This window comes from Odocoileus virginianus, chromosome 8 (assembly GCF_023699985.2).
Source record: "Odocoileus virginianus isolate 20LAN1187 ecotype Illinois chromosome 8, Ovbor_1.2, whole genome shotgun sequence".
Lineage (NCBI taxonomy): Eukaryota > Metazoa > Chordata > Mammalia > Artiodactyla > Cervidae > Odocoileus > Odocoileus virginianus.
In genome coordinates, this window is record NC_069681.1 from 37,124,085 (window position 1) to 37,142,926 (window position 18,842).

General features: G+C 35.8%; 1 protein-coding gene across 1 annotated transcript in view; it reads left to right on the plus strand.

The window, feature by feature from the left end:
- The window catches only part of UGGT2 (UDP-glucose glycoprotein glucosyltransferase 2), a 137,910-nt gene that overhangs the window by 109,910 nt on the left and 9,158 nt on the right, over positions 1–18,842 (plus strand). Inside the window, exons 30-36 of the mRNA XM_070471499.1 lie at positions 2,129–2,213; positions 6,612–6,697; positions 8,082–8,180; positions 9,449–9,533; positions 11,352–11,534; positions 13,774–13,934; positions 14,725–14,839. Coding sequence (XP_070327600.1) covers positions 2,129–2,213; positions 6,612–6,697; positions 8,082–8,180; positions 9,449–9,533; positions 11,352–11,534; positions 13,774–13,934; positions 14,725–14,839 — 814 coding nt within the window. The remainder of the gene's footprint in view (positions 1–2,128; positions 2,214–6,611; positions 6,698–8,081; positions 8,181–9,448; positions 9,534–11,351; positions 11,535–13,773; positions 13,935–14,724; positions 14,840–18,842) is intronic.

An 18,842-nucleotide genomic window follows, 5' to 3' on the forward strand; every position in this document is an offset into this window, starting at 1 on the left:
TGAGTTATGCAAGCCCCTTCCCCACAACAAGGTTCTAATCCATGAAAGGGTTGCTAACACCTAGTAAACTTTTTTATACCTCTTAATATCTGTAGGAGGAGGTTTAGTCACTAAGTCGTGTCCGACTCTTGCGACCCCATGGACTGTAACCTGCCAGGCTCCTCTCTCCATGGGATTCTCCGGGCAAGAATACTAGAGTGGGTTACCATTTCCTCCTCCAGGCTTAATATCTTTAATTTTTCATTTATTTCAGCAAGTATTCATTGAGCACCTATTATTATAATAGGTAGCGTGCTCAACAAGGATAATATAGGGGTAGGGATTATTGTACTTTTTTCCGTTGTTTTTCCCCTTTTCCTTATAGTGCCTAGAACATGGTGTCATTCAGCAAACATGCTTAATAATTTAAGTACACAAAGCAAGAATGCGCAATTCTTTTTTAGTGCTTTTACTTTTTATTGAATGAAAAGATTCTTTAAATTCTGGAGTGCTTTACAATTTTCAGAAGTTTCACACACATAATTTCATGTAATTCCATATTAACACTTTTTTCCCTATTCCTCTAGTGCCCTGCCCTCCTTCCCACTCCCCACTGGTAACCACTGCTTTGTTCTCTATATCAGTCAGTCTGCTCCCTTTTTGTTTTAGTCCCTCATTTGTTGTATTTTTTAGATGTCACAAATAAGTGATATCTTTCAGTATTTGTCTTTCTCTGTCTGACTTATCTCACTTAACATAATGCCCTCCAAGTCCATTTATATTGCTGCAAATGCAAAAGTTCATTCTTTTTTAATGATTAAATGGCTGTACACACACACACACACACACACACACACACACCCCACCCCCACCCCCTTGGCATCTTTAGCCATTCATCTGTTGAGGGATATTGTGGTTTCCATATCTTGGTGATTATAAGTAATATTGCTATTAACAATGGGGTGAACACCTATCTTTTCAAGTTAGTGTTTTTGTTTCTTTTGGGTACATACCCAGGACTGAAATTGCTGGGTCATACGGTAGTTCTATTTTTAGTGTTTTGAGAAATCTCCATACTGTTGTCCATAGTGACTGTACCAGTTTACAATCCCACCAACAGTGTAAGAAGGTTCCCTTTCCTCCATATCCTTGCCAACATTTGTTGTTTGTGTTCTTTTTTTGTGATAGCCATTCTGACAGGAGTGAGGTGATAGCTCACTGTAGCTTTGGATATTTCTACTTCATAAGCTGGAATACTTTTTTTTTCCCTAGTGATTATATTCATGGGCAGGGCTGTGCTTCCTACTGTGGTTTAGGTACCTCATCAGAGGAACTGGAAGTAAGAGTCAAAGGCATATGATAGTCAGCATAGCCCTAGAATCCCCAGGTTTTCATTTTAGAAAAATTTTCAAGTGTGTGTTATAAATCTGACTGAATGCAAAATATCTACTAACTTGACCTCTGTTGTTTTCCCTCTTTGAAAAAATTCAGTTTTATTGTAAATGTTTTTTACAGTAGCATTTTTCAGTTCATAGTGAAAATACTATAAAAATTTTTTGAGCAAAGTTGTCATATTTGACTGACTTATGCAGTGTTGAAAACTGACAGTGAAATACATAATGTGTAATATAAAATAGCTTCAAGTGATGCAGATGGACATGAGAGACATGTTTTCAGTCTTTTAAGCTTAACAATGTGCTTCAAATTTTTGGTATTTGAAAATGGCTAATAGATACTGAAAAATAGTTGTATGGTGTACAATTCCTTTTGTTACGCTTTATAAACAACTGAAAGTCTAAAAAGTGTTTCATATTTTAATTATCATTGCAATACATGAAAGATTGCTTTTGTGATAATCTTACTATACAGTATTAAAGATAAGCTATAATCTACTTTTTTGAGTTAGGCGATATCAAGTTTAGTGAGTTATTTGTCTATAATCTTATTTATATTAAGTTAAAATTTGGTAATTTTGAAAATTATAGTGTATTGCAGCATACCTTAATTGACTATGCAAACAGTAAATATTACATATGCACAAATAAGATTATACTTATTGTTTCAGAATGAATTTATTCTGTGATTTATATGATTATAATTGTATGTCTTTTCTTAAATTGGGCATAAATACATGTTTTTGTGCTTCTAGGCATGAAGGAACTGACTCTCCAGCGGACCTAGGAGATGTTGTCGTTGTTATAAACAGCTTCAAAAGCAAAATACTGGAAGTACAAGTGTGTGAGGCCAAAACACTTCATAGACTTTGTTCTTAATGTTAAGGGAATTATCTTTTTTGTTCTCAATTAATTTTTATTTTACAAATAATTTCACAGTTTTACTACCTAAAATGTCATATTGAAATTCTGGCAATGGAAGGAGGAAGAGAATTAAATCATGAAGGGAAAGCAGCACACTTAAACATAGAAGAAAAGAATTTTTTTAAGTTATGATGTATCTACTATATTTGCAGCCAAGTAATGTTATAAACTGTGCTTCCCTGGTGGCTTAGCAGTGAAGAATCCTCTGGAGATGCAGGAGACGTGGGTTTAATCCCTGTGTCAGGAAGATCCCCTGGAGGGGGCATGGCAACCCGCTCTAGTATTCTTTCCTGTTGTATCCTACGGACAGAGGAGCGTGGCGGGCTACAGTCCATGGGGTCACAAAGAGTCAGACATAAGTGAAGCGAGTGAGCAGTCTTATAAATTAGGCTTTGGGGATGAGATTAGGAATGCATGTTGAAAAGCTATCCCTTTCAACAGGAAAAACAAAGTGATGTTTCTTTCCTTTACAGAAACAAAAACCAGCAAAATTTTTAATGATGGCAGCATTAATTCTTTTGGATGAGCCCACCTACTTAATACTTGAAATCAGTAAAAAAAAAAAAATTGTTGGGTGAAATGTTTATTAACATTTTAAAAGCAATGAGGAGCTGACAGTAATGATAACAAGGAAATACAAAACCAAAATTAAACAGAAAACGAGAGCCTAGTGAAATGAGCAAGCACAGAAGCTTCTTATAACCCAAGAAAGCTGCTGTGGCCTCGAACTTTTGTCCATTCTGGTTCACTTGAACTATCACTGTGATTTAATTTGCAAGGTGATGGGGACATAAATTAATTAAAACCCTGGACCCTTACAAATAAGACCCTCTCTGCTATAAGCTGGCTATAGCTTCAGGGGAAGGATGAACCATAGTAAAGGATACCACACAGTCTTTTAGCCAAAATTGAAGAAGTGAAGTGAAGTCTCTCAGTTGTGTCCAACTCTTTGAGACCTCATGGACTGTAGCCCACCAGGCTCCTCTGTCCATGGGATTCTCCAGGCAAGAATACTGGAGTGGGTTGCCATTTCCTTCTCCAGGGGATCTTCCCGACCCAGGGATCGAACTCAGGTCTCCCGCATTGCAGGCAGACACTTTAACCTCTGAGCCACCAGGGAATCCCTAGCCCAAATTAATAACATCTAAATAATGGCGAAGGACAGGGAAGCCTGGCATACTGCAGCCCATGGGTTACAGAGTCAGATATGACTTAGCAACAACAACATGTTATTGTTTGAACAACAACAAAGCAATCGAGGGAACCCTGAACTTTGAATTTGTACTAAAATGGTTCCAGATAGATAAGGTTTTACAGGCATCTGGCAGGAATATCCATATATCTCTGGAATAAGACTACTATATCCAAATACACAAAACCAGCAGAAACACTGAGTAACAGCAAATAAACAAACACTCCATATGTTAGCATTATTGACAGAGACACTGAAATTATGCCTACAGTGTTTAAAGAAACAAAAGACAAGCTTGAAAACAATTGCAGGGAGGAAAAAACTATAAAAAGAGCATATCTGATCTGTTTTAAGGTAGAACTTCTAAAACTGAGCAGTGCAATGACAAGAGAACTCAGTTTTTGGCTTTAACAGGCTTCAAGAGATAGTGAGTTGGAAGATAGACCAAGAGAAGTATCCCATATGCAACAGAGACATGGAAAAAAAGGAATATACAATAGAGAGTATATAAAAGGAAGAGAATAGAGTGCGAAATCTAAGACACCAGGGTTACATTTAAACCTGGCTCTGCCACTCACTCACTATGTGACCTTGAGCAGATTGCTTAACCTCTTTCTAACTCATTTTTCTTATCTATAATACAGAGTTAATAATGGAATCCTCCTTATATGTCTGCCATAAGGGTAAGGTAATTAAGCTTTATAAAATACTTTTGAGTGTTTAATAAAAATCCATTTAAGTGGAGTTCAAGAAGGTGATGAAAGACAGAGTGAGGTACAGGTATTATTTGAAGCATAATAGTAGGCAACCAGAACTCTTAACTTATATACTGCATAGATCTTAAACTACCAAATTAATCAGAATTTGCCTTGCATCCCACATCATAACCTGTTCCTTATCACCTCTGCTCTTTATCCTTGATCAGTGTATACATGTTGTTTACACTCACCTTTGATACTGTTTTTACTATATTGACCTTGGCTTCTTTTCTCAGGAGCAGAAACTTACATTCTGGCCTTGATACATTTCCTTCTAATCATTTCAAATGAAAACTCCATAAACTCAGAGCAGCTGCTTAAGTTACCAGGTCAACCCAAATCCGTTAGGACCAGCATTCCAGCTAGTATTATCCTAACCCTACAAACAGGAAACAAAAATATTTTTTCTGCTGGGAGACTTAAGGTGTTTTACATTTGAGGAATTTTGACCATTGAAAAATTTCTTTATTAAGTTTTCTTTTTGATGAGCTGAATTTTTTCACTCTCCATATTGGCTCTAATTTTACCTATTCTTGCCTGGTATAGAGCAGGTCTGACTCCTTCACCAAAGTCATCAAATCTTTGTTGAGGGTGATGGTCATGCCATGCCTGAAGACATTCTACAGCCTAACCATACCTAGGTCCTTCAGTTGTTTTTTAATAACAGTTCTATCTGCTCACCTTCTGTATTTCCAAATTACACAAAAGGATGGGAAAAAGGGAAGAGAAAAGATAAGCAACATAAAGGGTCAGCCCATAAATTCCAGTAGCTCACCAGTAGGAATTCCAGGAAGGAAGAACAGAAAATGGAGGAGGGAAAGTATCCCACAGATAAAGAGAGGCAAACATATTCACATCAAGGGGTCCACAAATTAGAATGAGTGATAAATGGCCCACACAAGATCTTAGAAACTACCAAAGAGAAAACACAAGTCACTTCAGTGATGTTAGAATGACTCTAACAGTAGCATCAGATGTTTTATTTTTCAAGACAATGAAATAAAGACTTCAGTGTTTTGAGGACAGTTATTTTGAACCTGGGATTCTTTAGTCAAATATTCTCTGAAGGGTGACGATTTAGAAAAATTACTTTTCACACCTGTTCTTGAAGGTGTTTGCCATCACAAAGAGAATAAAGAACAAGAAAGAGGAAAATGGGTATTTCAAGAAATGATGAAATTAATGTGAAAACCAATGCAAAGAAAGCTTGAAAGAAGCAGTTCATTGTTAAGCCCCAAGAAAAATGTGTTCAGAAAGATAGGAATTCCAGATGATTAAGTAACATGAATAATAAACTGGAAAATATTAGGTATACGATGAAGAAATATCTTACCACAAGAAAAATACAATAAAATTCCAAGAAAAAAATGCTTATCTATTGATGTGAGAAAGCAGAATCCATGTGAACCGGGAAGAGTATGGTGGTCATACCATCGTAACTATAGAGGAAATGTAGTAACCTTTCAGACTCAATTGAGCAGTATTTACAGTGTCACAATATGTACTTTTTATTGATTTTTCAAGTTGTAGAATAAACAATGCAAAAGATAATTATATTGACCAAGGTAAATGTAAATTTTATCCATATTTACAATGCCAAAGTAAAGGTTTAGCTAATGTAAGTTGAGACAAAGGGAAAAGGTAGAGATGCTAGTATCCTTATCATAGGATATGTGCAAGAGAAACTGTTGAATTTGTTGGAATAAAAAATATAGATTTAAGGATTACTTAAAGTTACAAAAATGCTCAGTAGAAAAACTAATGATAAAGATAGTATTACCAGAACCTCCAGACAAAGACGGGAAGGGAAGAGTGATAGAAGTAAGCTACTCATCCTTTGTGACAAAGAATGAATAATGTCTAAACTCTGTGAACCAGATATACAGTAGATGACATCTACAGTTGATAAATAAGTAAGTATACATGTAAGCACATTATTTAGCAGTGTGGAGGTTATTACAAAAGAACTGAAAACAAGACTGAACTGATGGTTGAAACCAGATTGTCTCTACAAAGTACTGTGATCTTTTTTGGCTTCATTCACTGTAACTATTTAGGGCTTCCCTGGTGGCTCAGTTGATAAAGAATCCACCTGCAATGCAAGAAACCCAGGTTCGATCCCTGGGTGGGGAAGATCCCCGGGAGAAGGAAATGCCAACCCATTCCAGTATCCTTCCTGGAAGACCCCATGGACAGAAGAGCCTGGGGGACTATTGTCCAAGGAGTCACAAAGAGTCAGACATGACTTAGTGACTAAACCACATCTTAGATTTACAAGAGTCACCTGCCCAAGATATTTCTATCCATGCAGCATAATATTTAAATCTATAAAATTCTAAAGTTTTTCTTTACCATGCTACCTAGGTACGGAAAAAGCCAGATAAAATCAAGGAAGATATCCTTTACGATAAAGGTGAAAAGAAAAGAGGAATGTGGGATTCCATTAAAAGGTAATTACTAATGAATGTTTTAACATATAACTATAAACCCGTCAAGAGTCTATAGTGTGTGGAAGCCCTGCACATGGTAAACATTTAATTAAGCACAGATGTTCTCTAGAAAGGATAAGACAATACATAAATATTACTGATACGAGATAGGAAACTGGAGCTGTAAGACGAATGAACGTAAAGGGCTATTCAAATCAGAGGAGAGAAGGAACCTCAGACAAGATTGGAGGAGTGCATGGCTAAGATATATTCTAAAGGATGGACAGAGAGAGAAGGTACCTGGTTACCTGAAGTCAGAAAGATTGGGTATGTTTCTCACAGAACAGGAAGTAGCCCAGGTTAGCGGAGATGTTAAATATCATGGGAAATATTTAAGTTAGGATGGGACCTGTATTAATCAGAAAAGGAATATATCAGCTCACACATCTAAAGAGTTCAGGAGCAGAGCTGACTTTGAGCATTTGGGTGATGTGGTCCAGACATCTCCAACACATAGTTCTGTTATTTGTGCTGCCTTCACTTTCAGACAAAGGTTTACAAGAAGAGCCTGCCCAGTTTAGGCTTCTTTTTCTGTAAGTTGTCTTCTTGTTTGATGAGAAGAATGATGTTACTGTCCCAGTATGCTGTTGAACTGGTTCCCGATCGAGAAAGTCTCAGACTCACTCCTTTTGAAATGAGTTGAGTAGACTTGTTTAGAATCTGGGCATTTTAAAGTATATCTGTTCATGAGCTTCCATTGAAACCATATGGTAGAGACAGAAAGGAATCAAGATATTGTTAACCTATGGCGTAGCCACTTACTGCACAGAAGGGATACCAGAACAAAGCGCTGCTTTGTTAGAAAGAGAGAAGATAAGTCTTGGGGAATGGTGACTCCTCCAGATACGTAAGTGTATGTTAGAGTGCTTTCGCTTTTATGTCTTAGTTTTAATCCTAACTACAAGTGATTTTTTTTCTTCCCCTCCCTGAATCAACTGTATTTTTCTTAATTGGGGGTTTACAGTGAGAAAAGATTTCAAAAATACCTGTTGTAACAAAAGCCTCAAAACGTTGCATGTGGCCATGGCATGCTGCAACTCATTCTGTGCTCTTAAGATAACTTTTGTAACTCACAAAGATTCAAAAGTATTATCTCATTAATCTACAGAAAATACATTCTGTGTTGTCCATTTTTTAAAAATCATAAAATTTCAAGTTATATTGTCACATTTAAATATAAATCATAATTTTTAGGGTAAGTACTTACTTACAGTGTACTAACTATTCATTTAGAAAAGCATTCCTGTTTTTATCTCTTATCAAATTCAGTACTTTATTTAGGTATGTAAAGTGTGCAGATGTGTATTAAGAAACTAATGATCAGTAGTTTTTTTTTTATTCCAAGTTTCACAAGGAAGCTGCATAAACAAGATGATAATAAGGAAAAAGATGTTCTAAACATTTTTTCAGTTGCTTCTGGCCATTTATATGAACGCTTTTTAAGGTAGGCATTTTTTTAATCTAGTGTTTTGGAAAGGAATACACTTACATGGTCCGAAAATAATTTTTAAAGTTTAAAAGAATGAAAGAAATTACAGTGAAAAAAATCTCCCACCTCTGTTCCCTTGATCCCCAATTCACTTTCTCACAGGAAACCAATGTTATTACTTTAATACCTGCCAAAGATAGTATAGACAAGCTCAAATGTATATTTTTTAACTCTTTTACCGAAATAACAACACAGTACATACTGCTTTGCACCTTGCTTTTTTTTTAACCTAAAATTATGAGAGAAGTGTATTTTTAAAACACAGTGAAATTTTAAGTTTGATTTGAAATGCCAATACTCCTTAAGGTTAGAAAATGGACATATTTTGTAGTAAGATGTGAGAGAATAAAAAAAAAAAGATGTGAGAGAATAAAGAATATATAGTAAATTTTCTTCTTCTGGCAAAGAAATACCTTGTTTTATAAAAAGGAGGAGTCTGAGAAGAGGGAGCAATATTTATTAACTACAGAGGGCTATTTTTTTAAACTGTATATATAGAAGGATCATAGAGAATGCCTCAAAAATATTTGAAGATGTGTTGACATTTTAAGATGGTACTTTAGATACATCTGTATCCTCTCCAAGCAGAGGTCTAGAATAGCAAAACACATGGCCTGTCCAGTGAATTTATCAAGATAGGCTGTTCAGGCCTTCAAGGTTTATACAGCTGCTATTAATGACACAGGGCTTCCCCGGTGGCTCAGGCAGTAAAGAATCTGCCAGCAGTGCAGGAGGCATGAGTTCAATACTTGGTTGGGGAAGATCCCCTAGAGGAGGACATGGCAACCCACTCCAGTATTCTTGCTGGAAAATCCCATGTACAGAGGAGTCTGGCGGGCTACTCTGGCGCTGCAAAGAGTCGGACACGACTGAGAGAATGACACATTAATAGAGCCAAGATTAGACTTTAGTTAAACTAAATACTGTTTCAGGCTAGCTTCTTTCTCCTGTCAGCTGGAACAAACAGGCAGTCCATTTAGTCTATAGCAGGCATATATATTTACATATGCACATACATATGTATATCTATATATATACACCTATATTATATTCTTATATGTTACATACTTCATGAGCAGCCATAGTATTTGAAGACACTTCACTCTGTTTCTGCATAATTCATAGTGAAAAACTAGTTAATATCTTTAAATATTTAAATGCCTTAAGAAAAGTAGGATGAACCCCTATTAATGTGAATTTATGGAGTTTATCGTTTTATGCAGAATTATGATGCTTTCTGTTTTACGGAACACAAAAACACCAGTGAAGTTCTGGTTTCTTAAAAATTATCTCTCACCAACATTTAAAGTAAGTACATTAATTTTTTATATAGAGTGGTTAATATTTCAATAATAAATTATCTATATCTTTGTAACATTTCTCTTTTCAGAATGAGTCTTTTGAAATGTATATTTACTCAAATTATTATATATAATCAATTAAAACTTGGTATTCAATATTGTTTATCTGGCTTAAAAATTCTGTGCAGCTTTTATTTAAAGCAGTGATTAAAAGGACAACAGGAGATGGTTAATTTTTAAGTAAACTCAAAATTAGGATTAGTGGATTTTCATGATAAAAGTTGGCAATGAAAAATATGTGCAGATTGTTAATTTTAAAAATTAGATTTTTGTCATATTTTTACAAAGAAAGACAAGAACAGTAGTATCTAGAACATATGAAAACTGTGCCACAGAAAATAGTTTGACAGAGCCAAGAAGAGTGAAGGCTCTAGTATCACCTGCAGCGCGTGGTTGCTGTGGTCCTGCGTGCACTACAGTTAGTGTCTGTGGCATTTTATGTTTAGGAGCGTCTGTTCCCCTTTACTTAGCCCCATACTTTTGCCCCGTTTCTTCCTATTAATCAGATTCCTGGCAAGTTAGGATCTGTTTCGATAGCAGTTAAAGGAGTTCTCTTTCTAGACCCAAACCAGTGGTGAAAGCAGAAATAAAAACAGCCAACCATGCTTTTATTCCTTGGTATTGCCAGGTACATTTCTGAGTATTTTACCTCCATTATTCCTTTGCTTTGCATAAAGTGCTATTCCCAGAAAACCAAGACTCAGAAGTTACATAGCTGACTTGCACAATTAGGAGGTATCCAGGACCACCCCTAAGTTCAAGAACCCACTAGGTCTCACAGAACTCAGAAAAGCAGTTTCACTCAGAGTTACATAGTTTATTACAGCAAAAGGATGCAGATTAAAATCAGCAAAGCAAAGAGACGCATAGGACAGAATCCAGACCAAGCTTTCCTTTTCCTCTCCCAGTGGAGTTGTGTGCACAGAGTTTGTATCTCCTAGTATAACTGGGACAGCATACATGGAGTGTTGCTAATTAAAGAAGCCTATTCAGACCTTGGGTACAGGGTTTTTATTGGGGGTTGTGTTTTTAATCCTTGAAGTAAATAGTCATAAATCTCAGATACTTATATCAAGAATATAATTTATCAGTTTACAACTCATTTTGTGTGTTGTTTTTTTTTTTACACCTTTCACATCTTCGGTGTCTCTGATGAACCAGCATGTGGACATGTGCATGAAGTGTTTGATTCATAGGTGTTCCAAGATCCAGAGGCTTTCTTTTCTATCATTAAGTTTTTCAGGTCAAACATTAGTAGTAATACTAGAGGAACAGTTAGTTAATTAATAAGCCTGCTAATTAATATAGTGTACCTATTTTTTTAATGTCTTTAAAGGGCTTCCCTACTGGCTCAGATAGATTTTTTTACTGGAACTCAGGAGACCCAGGTTCAATCCCTGGATCAGAAAGATCCCCTGGAGAAGGGAATAGCTACCCTCTCCAGTATTCTTGCCTGGAGAATCCCATAGACAAAGAAGCCTGGTGGGCTACACATCCATGGGGTTTCAAAGAGTCAGACAGAACTGAGTGACTAAAACTTTTTTTCACTTTTCATGTATACTTATCTTTTTATATTTGTCAGCATCATCATATTTCTTATTAATAGGTATAAGTTGTAGAAGACAACCATTTAAGACATTTTACCAGTTCATTTGTAACGATTTGTAGTAAACTCTAACTTTTAAAATGTTAACATTTTTTTCTCTGAAACAAATACTACCTTCTGTTCCTTAAACATATTCTTTGATTTGTGTGTGTGTTTTAGGAAGTGATCCCGCACATGGCTAAGGAGTATGGATTCCAATATGAACTAGTCCAGTATAGGTGGCCCCGGTGGCTTCATCAACAGACAGAAAAACAGCGGATTATTTGGGGTTATAAGATTCTTTTCCTTGATGTCCTTTTTCCTCTTGCAGTGGACAAAATCATTTTTGTTGATGCTGACCAGGTAGTAAGATTAACTGTTGTTTTTAAGAGTACTTTAACTTTCTTATACTTCTAAGTATAGGACACACTTTATGTTGCTGCTGTTTATTGCTATCTTTGTTGCCATGCTATGTAAACATAAGACAAAATTTTAATATATAAGCAAAGTATCTTTTCTGAAGATAGTCTGCATTCCAGGGGGAAATCAAAAGTTTTGCCAGAAGTACCAGTTATTCCTTAAGACATGGCAGTTTTTCCTCTGAGGTAGTTTTTTTTTTTTTGGTAGTTAAAAATAAAACAAATACTTATATAAATCATCACAGTAAAAGTACCTATATGAATTCCTGTGGATATGAACTGAAATTTGTTTAAAGTGAACTGTTTCTTCTTGCTGGAAACATTAGCAATTACACACACTCATCTCTCTTTTTCCTCCTTCAGCAACATTTTTTGGCAGTTAGCAATAACCAAATCCCATTATTCTGCCACTTTAAAAAAGCCTAACTTGGCCAAAAAAATTATGGTCCTCAGCTTTCAACAGAAATTGTTATGATTTTTACCCTTCCCTCCTTACCTGCCTTTGTAATCATTAATGGTAAAAAATAATAATAATAATAATAAGTACTTTTAAAATACACAGAATTTCTGTTAAAGCCTTTAAAAATACACAGAATTTCTAAAAACAATAATATGTAAATATAAGTGTTATATAAGTTAAATGCACAAGTTAGTATATTAGTTAGTACTAAAGTATATTTTCTAATCCTATTTTATAATGTACTTCTATATTATATCTATGTATTCTAAATTCTGTTATCTTTGTATTGTTTTCCAAATTGATAAATGTGAATAATTATAATTACACTTTTGCCTACTTTCTTAGTTTTTAATGAAGTATTTTCAAACATACTAACATAAAATTGATTTCTTTTTCCCATTATATATGCAGTAATATTTTTCTAGCAGGCTAGAATCTATTAAAAAATCAAACAGGCTAATATTACTTCATTGAAGCCATTGAGAATAATCAGAAGATTTTTCTTTATGATTAAAATTAACACTTGCCAATGTATTTACAGTAATAGAGATACACCATAAAAATTGTTTTGAATTATTAATCTATACCTTGAGAAATTAACAGCTGTGCACTCATATATTTAATGGCTTACCGAAATATGTTTTGTTGAGAATACCTTGATTATAAATCAAACCACAATGAGATATCACCTCACACATGTCAGAATGGCTATCATCAAAAAGAGCACAAATAACAAATATTGGTGAGGATGTGGAGAAAAGGGAACCCTCCTACACTATTGGTGGGAATGTAAACTGGTACAGCCACTGTGGAAAATAGTATGGAGGTTCCTAAAAAAAACTTTTTCTAGGACAACCATGTGACCCAGCAATCCCAGTCCTGGGTGTATAACTGAAAGAAACAAAAACACTAATTCAAAATGACATATATACCCCAATGTTCATAGCAGCATTATCTAAAATTGCCAAGATATGAAAGCAATCTAAGTGTCCATCAACAGATGAATGAATACAGAATGTGATACATATTACTACTCAGCCATAAAATAGTGGAATGTTGCCATTTGCAGCAACATGGATTGATTTGGAGGGCATTATGCTCAGTGAAATAATTCAGACAGAGAAACACAGATATGTTATATCACTTATACGTGGCATCTAAAAAGTGCAACAAACTAGTGAATAAAACAAAAAGCAGACTCGTAGAGAACAAACTAGTGGTTACCAGTGGTGAGAGGGAAGGAAGGAAAGGCAAATATATGGGTAGGAGATTAAGAGGTACAAGCTATTAGGTATAAAAAAGCTACAAGAATATATTGTACAAAAACATGAGGGATATAGCCAATATTCTATAATAACTATAAATGAAATGTAACCTTTAATAATTGTGAGTCACTATCGTATACCTGTGACTTATATACTATAATGTATCAACTGTACTTCAGTTTAAAAATATCTTGATTAAAAATGATGTAACAAACTGTTCTTATTAATGAGTAAAACCACTAACATACAGACTAGGTATGTAAATTTTAAGTTTCTTTTAACCTGTGAGGACAAGGGGGAAAAATAGAAACTTGGTAAACATGTGCTGGATTAAAGAACTGTGGGGAAAACTCAGTTCTCCGTCTTTTCTACAACAAGATAATGATGACTTGAGAGTCACATTAAAAGGGCTGCTATTATTTTATAGTCTTCATCAGAGAAACTGTTCTGTTATTTAGATTGTGAGACATGACCTGAAAGAACTTCGAGATTTTGACTTGAATGGAGCTCCTTACGGGTATACTCCCTTCTGTGATAGCCGCACAGAAATGGATGGATATCGCTTCTGGAAAACAGGATACTGGGCATCACATCTTCTAAAAAGGAAATACCATATCAGGTAAGAAAATTCATACTCTTATCTTTGAGTGAATAACTTTTTGAATCACAAGGCTCAGTTTTCTTTGAAATTATAAAATAACAGCAACCAATTATATAGTGCTTATTACATGCCAGTCACTCTTATAAGATTTAACATCTGTTAACTCATAAAATCTCTATGACAGCCTTTTGATTCTGTTATCATCCCTATTTTATAGATGTGAAAACTGAGACATACAGCATTTTTGTCCCTTGCCCATGCTTACGCTGCTAGGCCAAAGCTGAGCCAGGAGTTAAACCCAAGTAACCTGACTCTACTGTCTGTTCCTAACTACTGCAGAAGAGTTAAACTTTGTCTATCACGTAACAGAATGAAGATACTGTCTTCAAAGCTGATATTATGGGGACTTCCCTGGTAGTCCAGTGGTTCAGACTCCACACTCCCAATGCAGGGGGCCTAGGTTCAATCTTTGTTATGGGAACTAGATCCCACATGCCGCATCTGAGACCTGGCGCAGCCAAATAAATTTTTTTTAATTCGAAAAAAAAGCTATTATTGTTTTGTAGGGCCATGAGTTTCAGGAGATCTTAGAAAACTTGGCGGTGACCCTGAGAGGATGTGGGTCTTAACAGCATCAAATCAAACCTCAAATTCCTTGGAGTATTAGACATGGGGAACAAATTATAAAAGATTCATTGTGTTAGACCCAAGGATATCTAAAGTTGATACCATCACTGTAGATAGTCACTAGAGGAAAGTAAATAGACATGAAAAATACTGGCTGTCAAGGAGTATACATTTCTTGCAGCGCCTTATACGTGGTGGATCTCAAGAAGTTCAGGAGAATTGCGGCAGGCGACAGGCTCCGGGGCCAGTACCAAACGCTCAGTCAAGATCCAAACAGTCTTTCAAACCTAGATCAGGTAAGTGAAATATTTATGGAATAATTTTCAGTACTCGTAGACTGCTGTAACCCCCTGCTATTTAGAAACATCAAAATCTTGTATTTTCAACCTTTCTTCCCTTTATACAGTTTTGTACATATTTTTTCACTTTAAGCCCAGCGTTGTCAGAACTGAAATATTTGATCTTGACTTTTCCATCCTTAAACCTCTTTCCGCTGTGTGTCCTCACTGTGTTACCCTGTCTGTTTCTCACTTGCCTCCATCGCCATTTAAAGGTGTCTGTCTCCCTCCCTCACTCTGCCCCTTTCTCTTCCTTTCTCTCTGTCTGTCTGATCTTTCAGAGAAATTCCCTTCATCCTGTGCCCTCCCTGGATACTGCCTTATGTTTTGTTTTTCCTCACAAATACTTTTTCCCATGTCCTTTTATTTCCTCACTACGGTACCCTTAATTTCCTCAGAAGGAAATGGCAACACACTCCAGTATTCTTGCCTGGGAAATCCCATGGACAGAGGAGCCTGGCGGGCTACAGTCCATGGGGTCACAAGAGAGTCAGACACGACTTGGCGACTAAACAACAATGACAAAAAGACCCTGTAGGCCTTAGTTCCTGCTATTCCTTCTTTCCAATGAATAACAAATATAAGTTCTTATTAGAACCATACATATTTGTTCATTCATTCAGCAAGTATCTGTTAAATACTTACAATGTGTCAGATACTTTCCTAAGTGCTGGGACATCAGAAAACAGAGCAGAGATCCTTAGCACATGGTGCTTTCATTCTAGTGGTAAAATGACCAAATAAATCAGTGAGCAGTATTTAAAGATAAGGAGTACTTCAGAGACAAAGTAAAAGAGGAAAACATGATAGAGTTCAGAATGGTGAACAGGGGTTAGGGTTTGCTGTTGTAAATTGAGTGGCCGTAGACGTATATGAAAGTGACATTCCAGTGGAGGCTTAAGAGCTGACTGTGCAGATACTGGTGAGAATTCCAAACAGAAAGACTATCGAATACAAAGGTCCCAAGGTGAGAGTGGGCTTTACATGTTTGAGAAATAGTACAGATGGGGAGAAAATAGTCTGATATAAGGGAAGAGAGGTAACAGAGGGTCTAGATAACACAGAAACTTGAGGCCCTTTGTTTAAAAGTCAAGCAAATGTAATATTATAGTTCAAAATACTAATGATTGATTCAAGACCACAGTGGTGAAGGACCGATTTTAAAAAAAAAAAAAATCATTCTTGAAAGTTGAGAGAACTCGCCATATGTATGTACAAATGTAAGGTAGTGTCTGCAGTATTGCCAATTAGTTAAAAAAAAAAAATGATGTTGAGTCTGCAGTAAACCCCAGTGATATTCCAGATTTAGATTATGAATACCACATTTTTATAATTCAGTCATTTCCCCGGTGGGTTAATCATAAGGAACCCTATCTGCCTGTGGATACTGAAGAAAAGACCAGTTTTTCAGACAAACCAGCAAGCATCTGAAGGACTCTTCCAGAACAGCATCACTATATTTGGGGAATAGTTGTCCTTTCTCTGATATATTTGACTCCTGTTCCTGCCAGTCCAGTAAATGCTTCTCTCTAAAGTCAGAGTAATAGCTTCTTATCCAGTGAACACTTTTTGCCTGTTTACCTTCTTTGAAACACAAATGTTTTCAACTTCACCTTCTTCTTGAAACTCCCTTAGCTTTCACAATACCAAATCTTCCTGCTGCTTCTCTGATATCCATGACTTTCCCACTGCAATTTATTTTAAAGCTACTCTTTTTCCACCTCTTATTTAAATGTTGCTGTCCTCTAAATTTCTGCTCGTGGCTCACTTCTCTTTCTGTGCCCACTCTATTAGCATTCCTACAAACACTCAGGGCTTTAATTCACAGCTTTTTTTATCAAGAAATCCCAAATCTTTGTCTCTTCTCTCTCCTCTGAATGCCTAACTTGTATGTTAAATCTATTGAAATAGACACAGTAATGCCCAGAACATTTCTGAAATTAAAAATCAAATTTTGAGCTACATTTCTCTTCCACTATTCCCTACATCAGCAAATACTGTTCAGCTGCCTGTTACAGGTTAGGTTATCCAGGAAACAAACTGCCTCTAAATTAACTTGCAGGAAGTTTATTAGAACGTGCTTTCAGGACCAATAGCTATTAGGGAAGGAAAGGAAGCAGAATTGGGCAAATTCTACAAATTCAACAAAGGTCTCAGACAACCCCTACAGGGGGCTCTAAAGCTGAGATGGCCTTTCTTGATTGTCACAGTTTGCTCAGGGGGCCTGGATCTTTGTTCCTTCACCTAGATTCCCTGAACCTAGTGATAGTGATATGACCCAGAGCCTCCCAGAGTTATGAGGATAATAAGCACAGCTTCCCCAAGGAAGCTCACTGGGAGGGATAAGCAGGGTCACTTCTACTTTGCCCCCTTGGACCCATGTCCTTGCCTTTCTGGGCTCTTGACCAATCAACCAAGCCATTCACCATTTCATATGAATTTATATATTTTTAGCCTTAGGCTACTTCTCTTCTGTATACAAAGTAAATGATAAGTTACATCATCTGAAGTAGTTAAAATAGTCCTTAGAAAAGCAGTAGCACTAAGTACTATATTGAAAAGAAAAAGGGTCTCAAATAACCTCAGCTTCTACCTAGAAACTAGAAAAAAAAAAAGCAAATTTTAAACCAGAGTAAATAGAAAGGAGGGAATAATTAATGAGTGGAGTGGAATCAATGAAAGCAGAAATCAATGAAATGAAAAAATGGAAAAAATGATGTGTTTCAGTAGGTTTTCTTATGAACAAAAGCTGGTTTTTTGATAAAATTAGCAAAGCTCAAACCGCTAGGGAGACTGATCAGGAAAAAGATAAAAAACATAAATTACTAATATAATATAGAAATGAGAGACATGATAGCACAATATCTATAGATACTGAAAGAATAATGAGAAACTATTATGAACAACTTTATGGTAATAAACAACTTCGATGAAATGGACAAGTTACATAGAAGACACAAACTATCAAAATGCACTCAGAAAGAAATAGATAACCTGAAGAACACCGTATTTATTGGAGAAATTGAATTTAGCACAACTTTCCAGGCCTAGGTAGCTTCTAATTTCTACCATACCTTCTAATTTCTACCATACATGAAATTCTACCCAATATTAAAGAAAGAAATAGTATCAGTTCTCCACACACTCTTCAGAAAACTGACATCCCATTACATTTGCATGTTCTGTTGTTAGAAGGAAGTCAGTGGGTCCAGCCACACTCTAGGAGGAATACTTGCACAAGAGAATTGAGTACTGGGAGGCAAGGATCACTGGGAGCCATGTCAGAAGCTTCCTGCCACAAACCCAGATGTCTATCAAAATGAAATTGAATTAAAAAGATTTTACTCAATAGTAAAAAGGTATATTTACTGAACAGTAAAAAGGGTGGAATTTTATTCATCATACACATAACAACTTCAATGAATCTAAAAATTATGCTGATCTAATTAAACAAGCCAGGCCAAAAATATACGTATTGTGTGATTCTGTTTATATAAAATTCTAGAAAATGTAAACCAATCCACATGGACAAAAAGCAGTTCATGTTTGCCCAGGAACTAGCTTAGGTGTGTGTAGAAAGGACAGCCCAGAAGGATTGCAAAAAGGCACAACAAAACTTGAGGGTTATGGATATATTCAGTGAGCTTGATTGTGGTCATAGTATCACAGGAATATTTAATATGTGAAACTTATCAAATTGTACCCTTTAAATATGTACAGAGAGTGGACTGACATAAGGTTAGACATATAAATCAATGATATAGAATTGAGAGTCCAGAAATAAATTGAGAGTCCATGCATCTATGCTCACCAGATTTTTGACAAGCATGCCAGCATAATTTAATGGAGAAACAATAGTTTTTTTCAACAAAGATGCTATAACAATAAGATGTCTACCTGCAAAGAATGAATTGGACCCCTTCCTAACACCATATACAAAAACTTAATTCAGTATGGATCA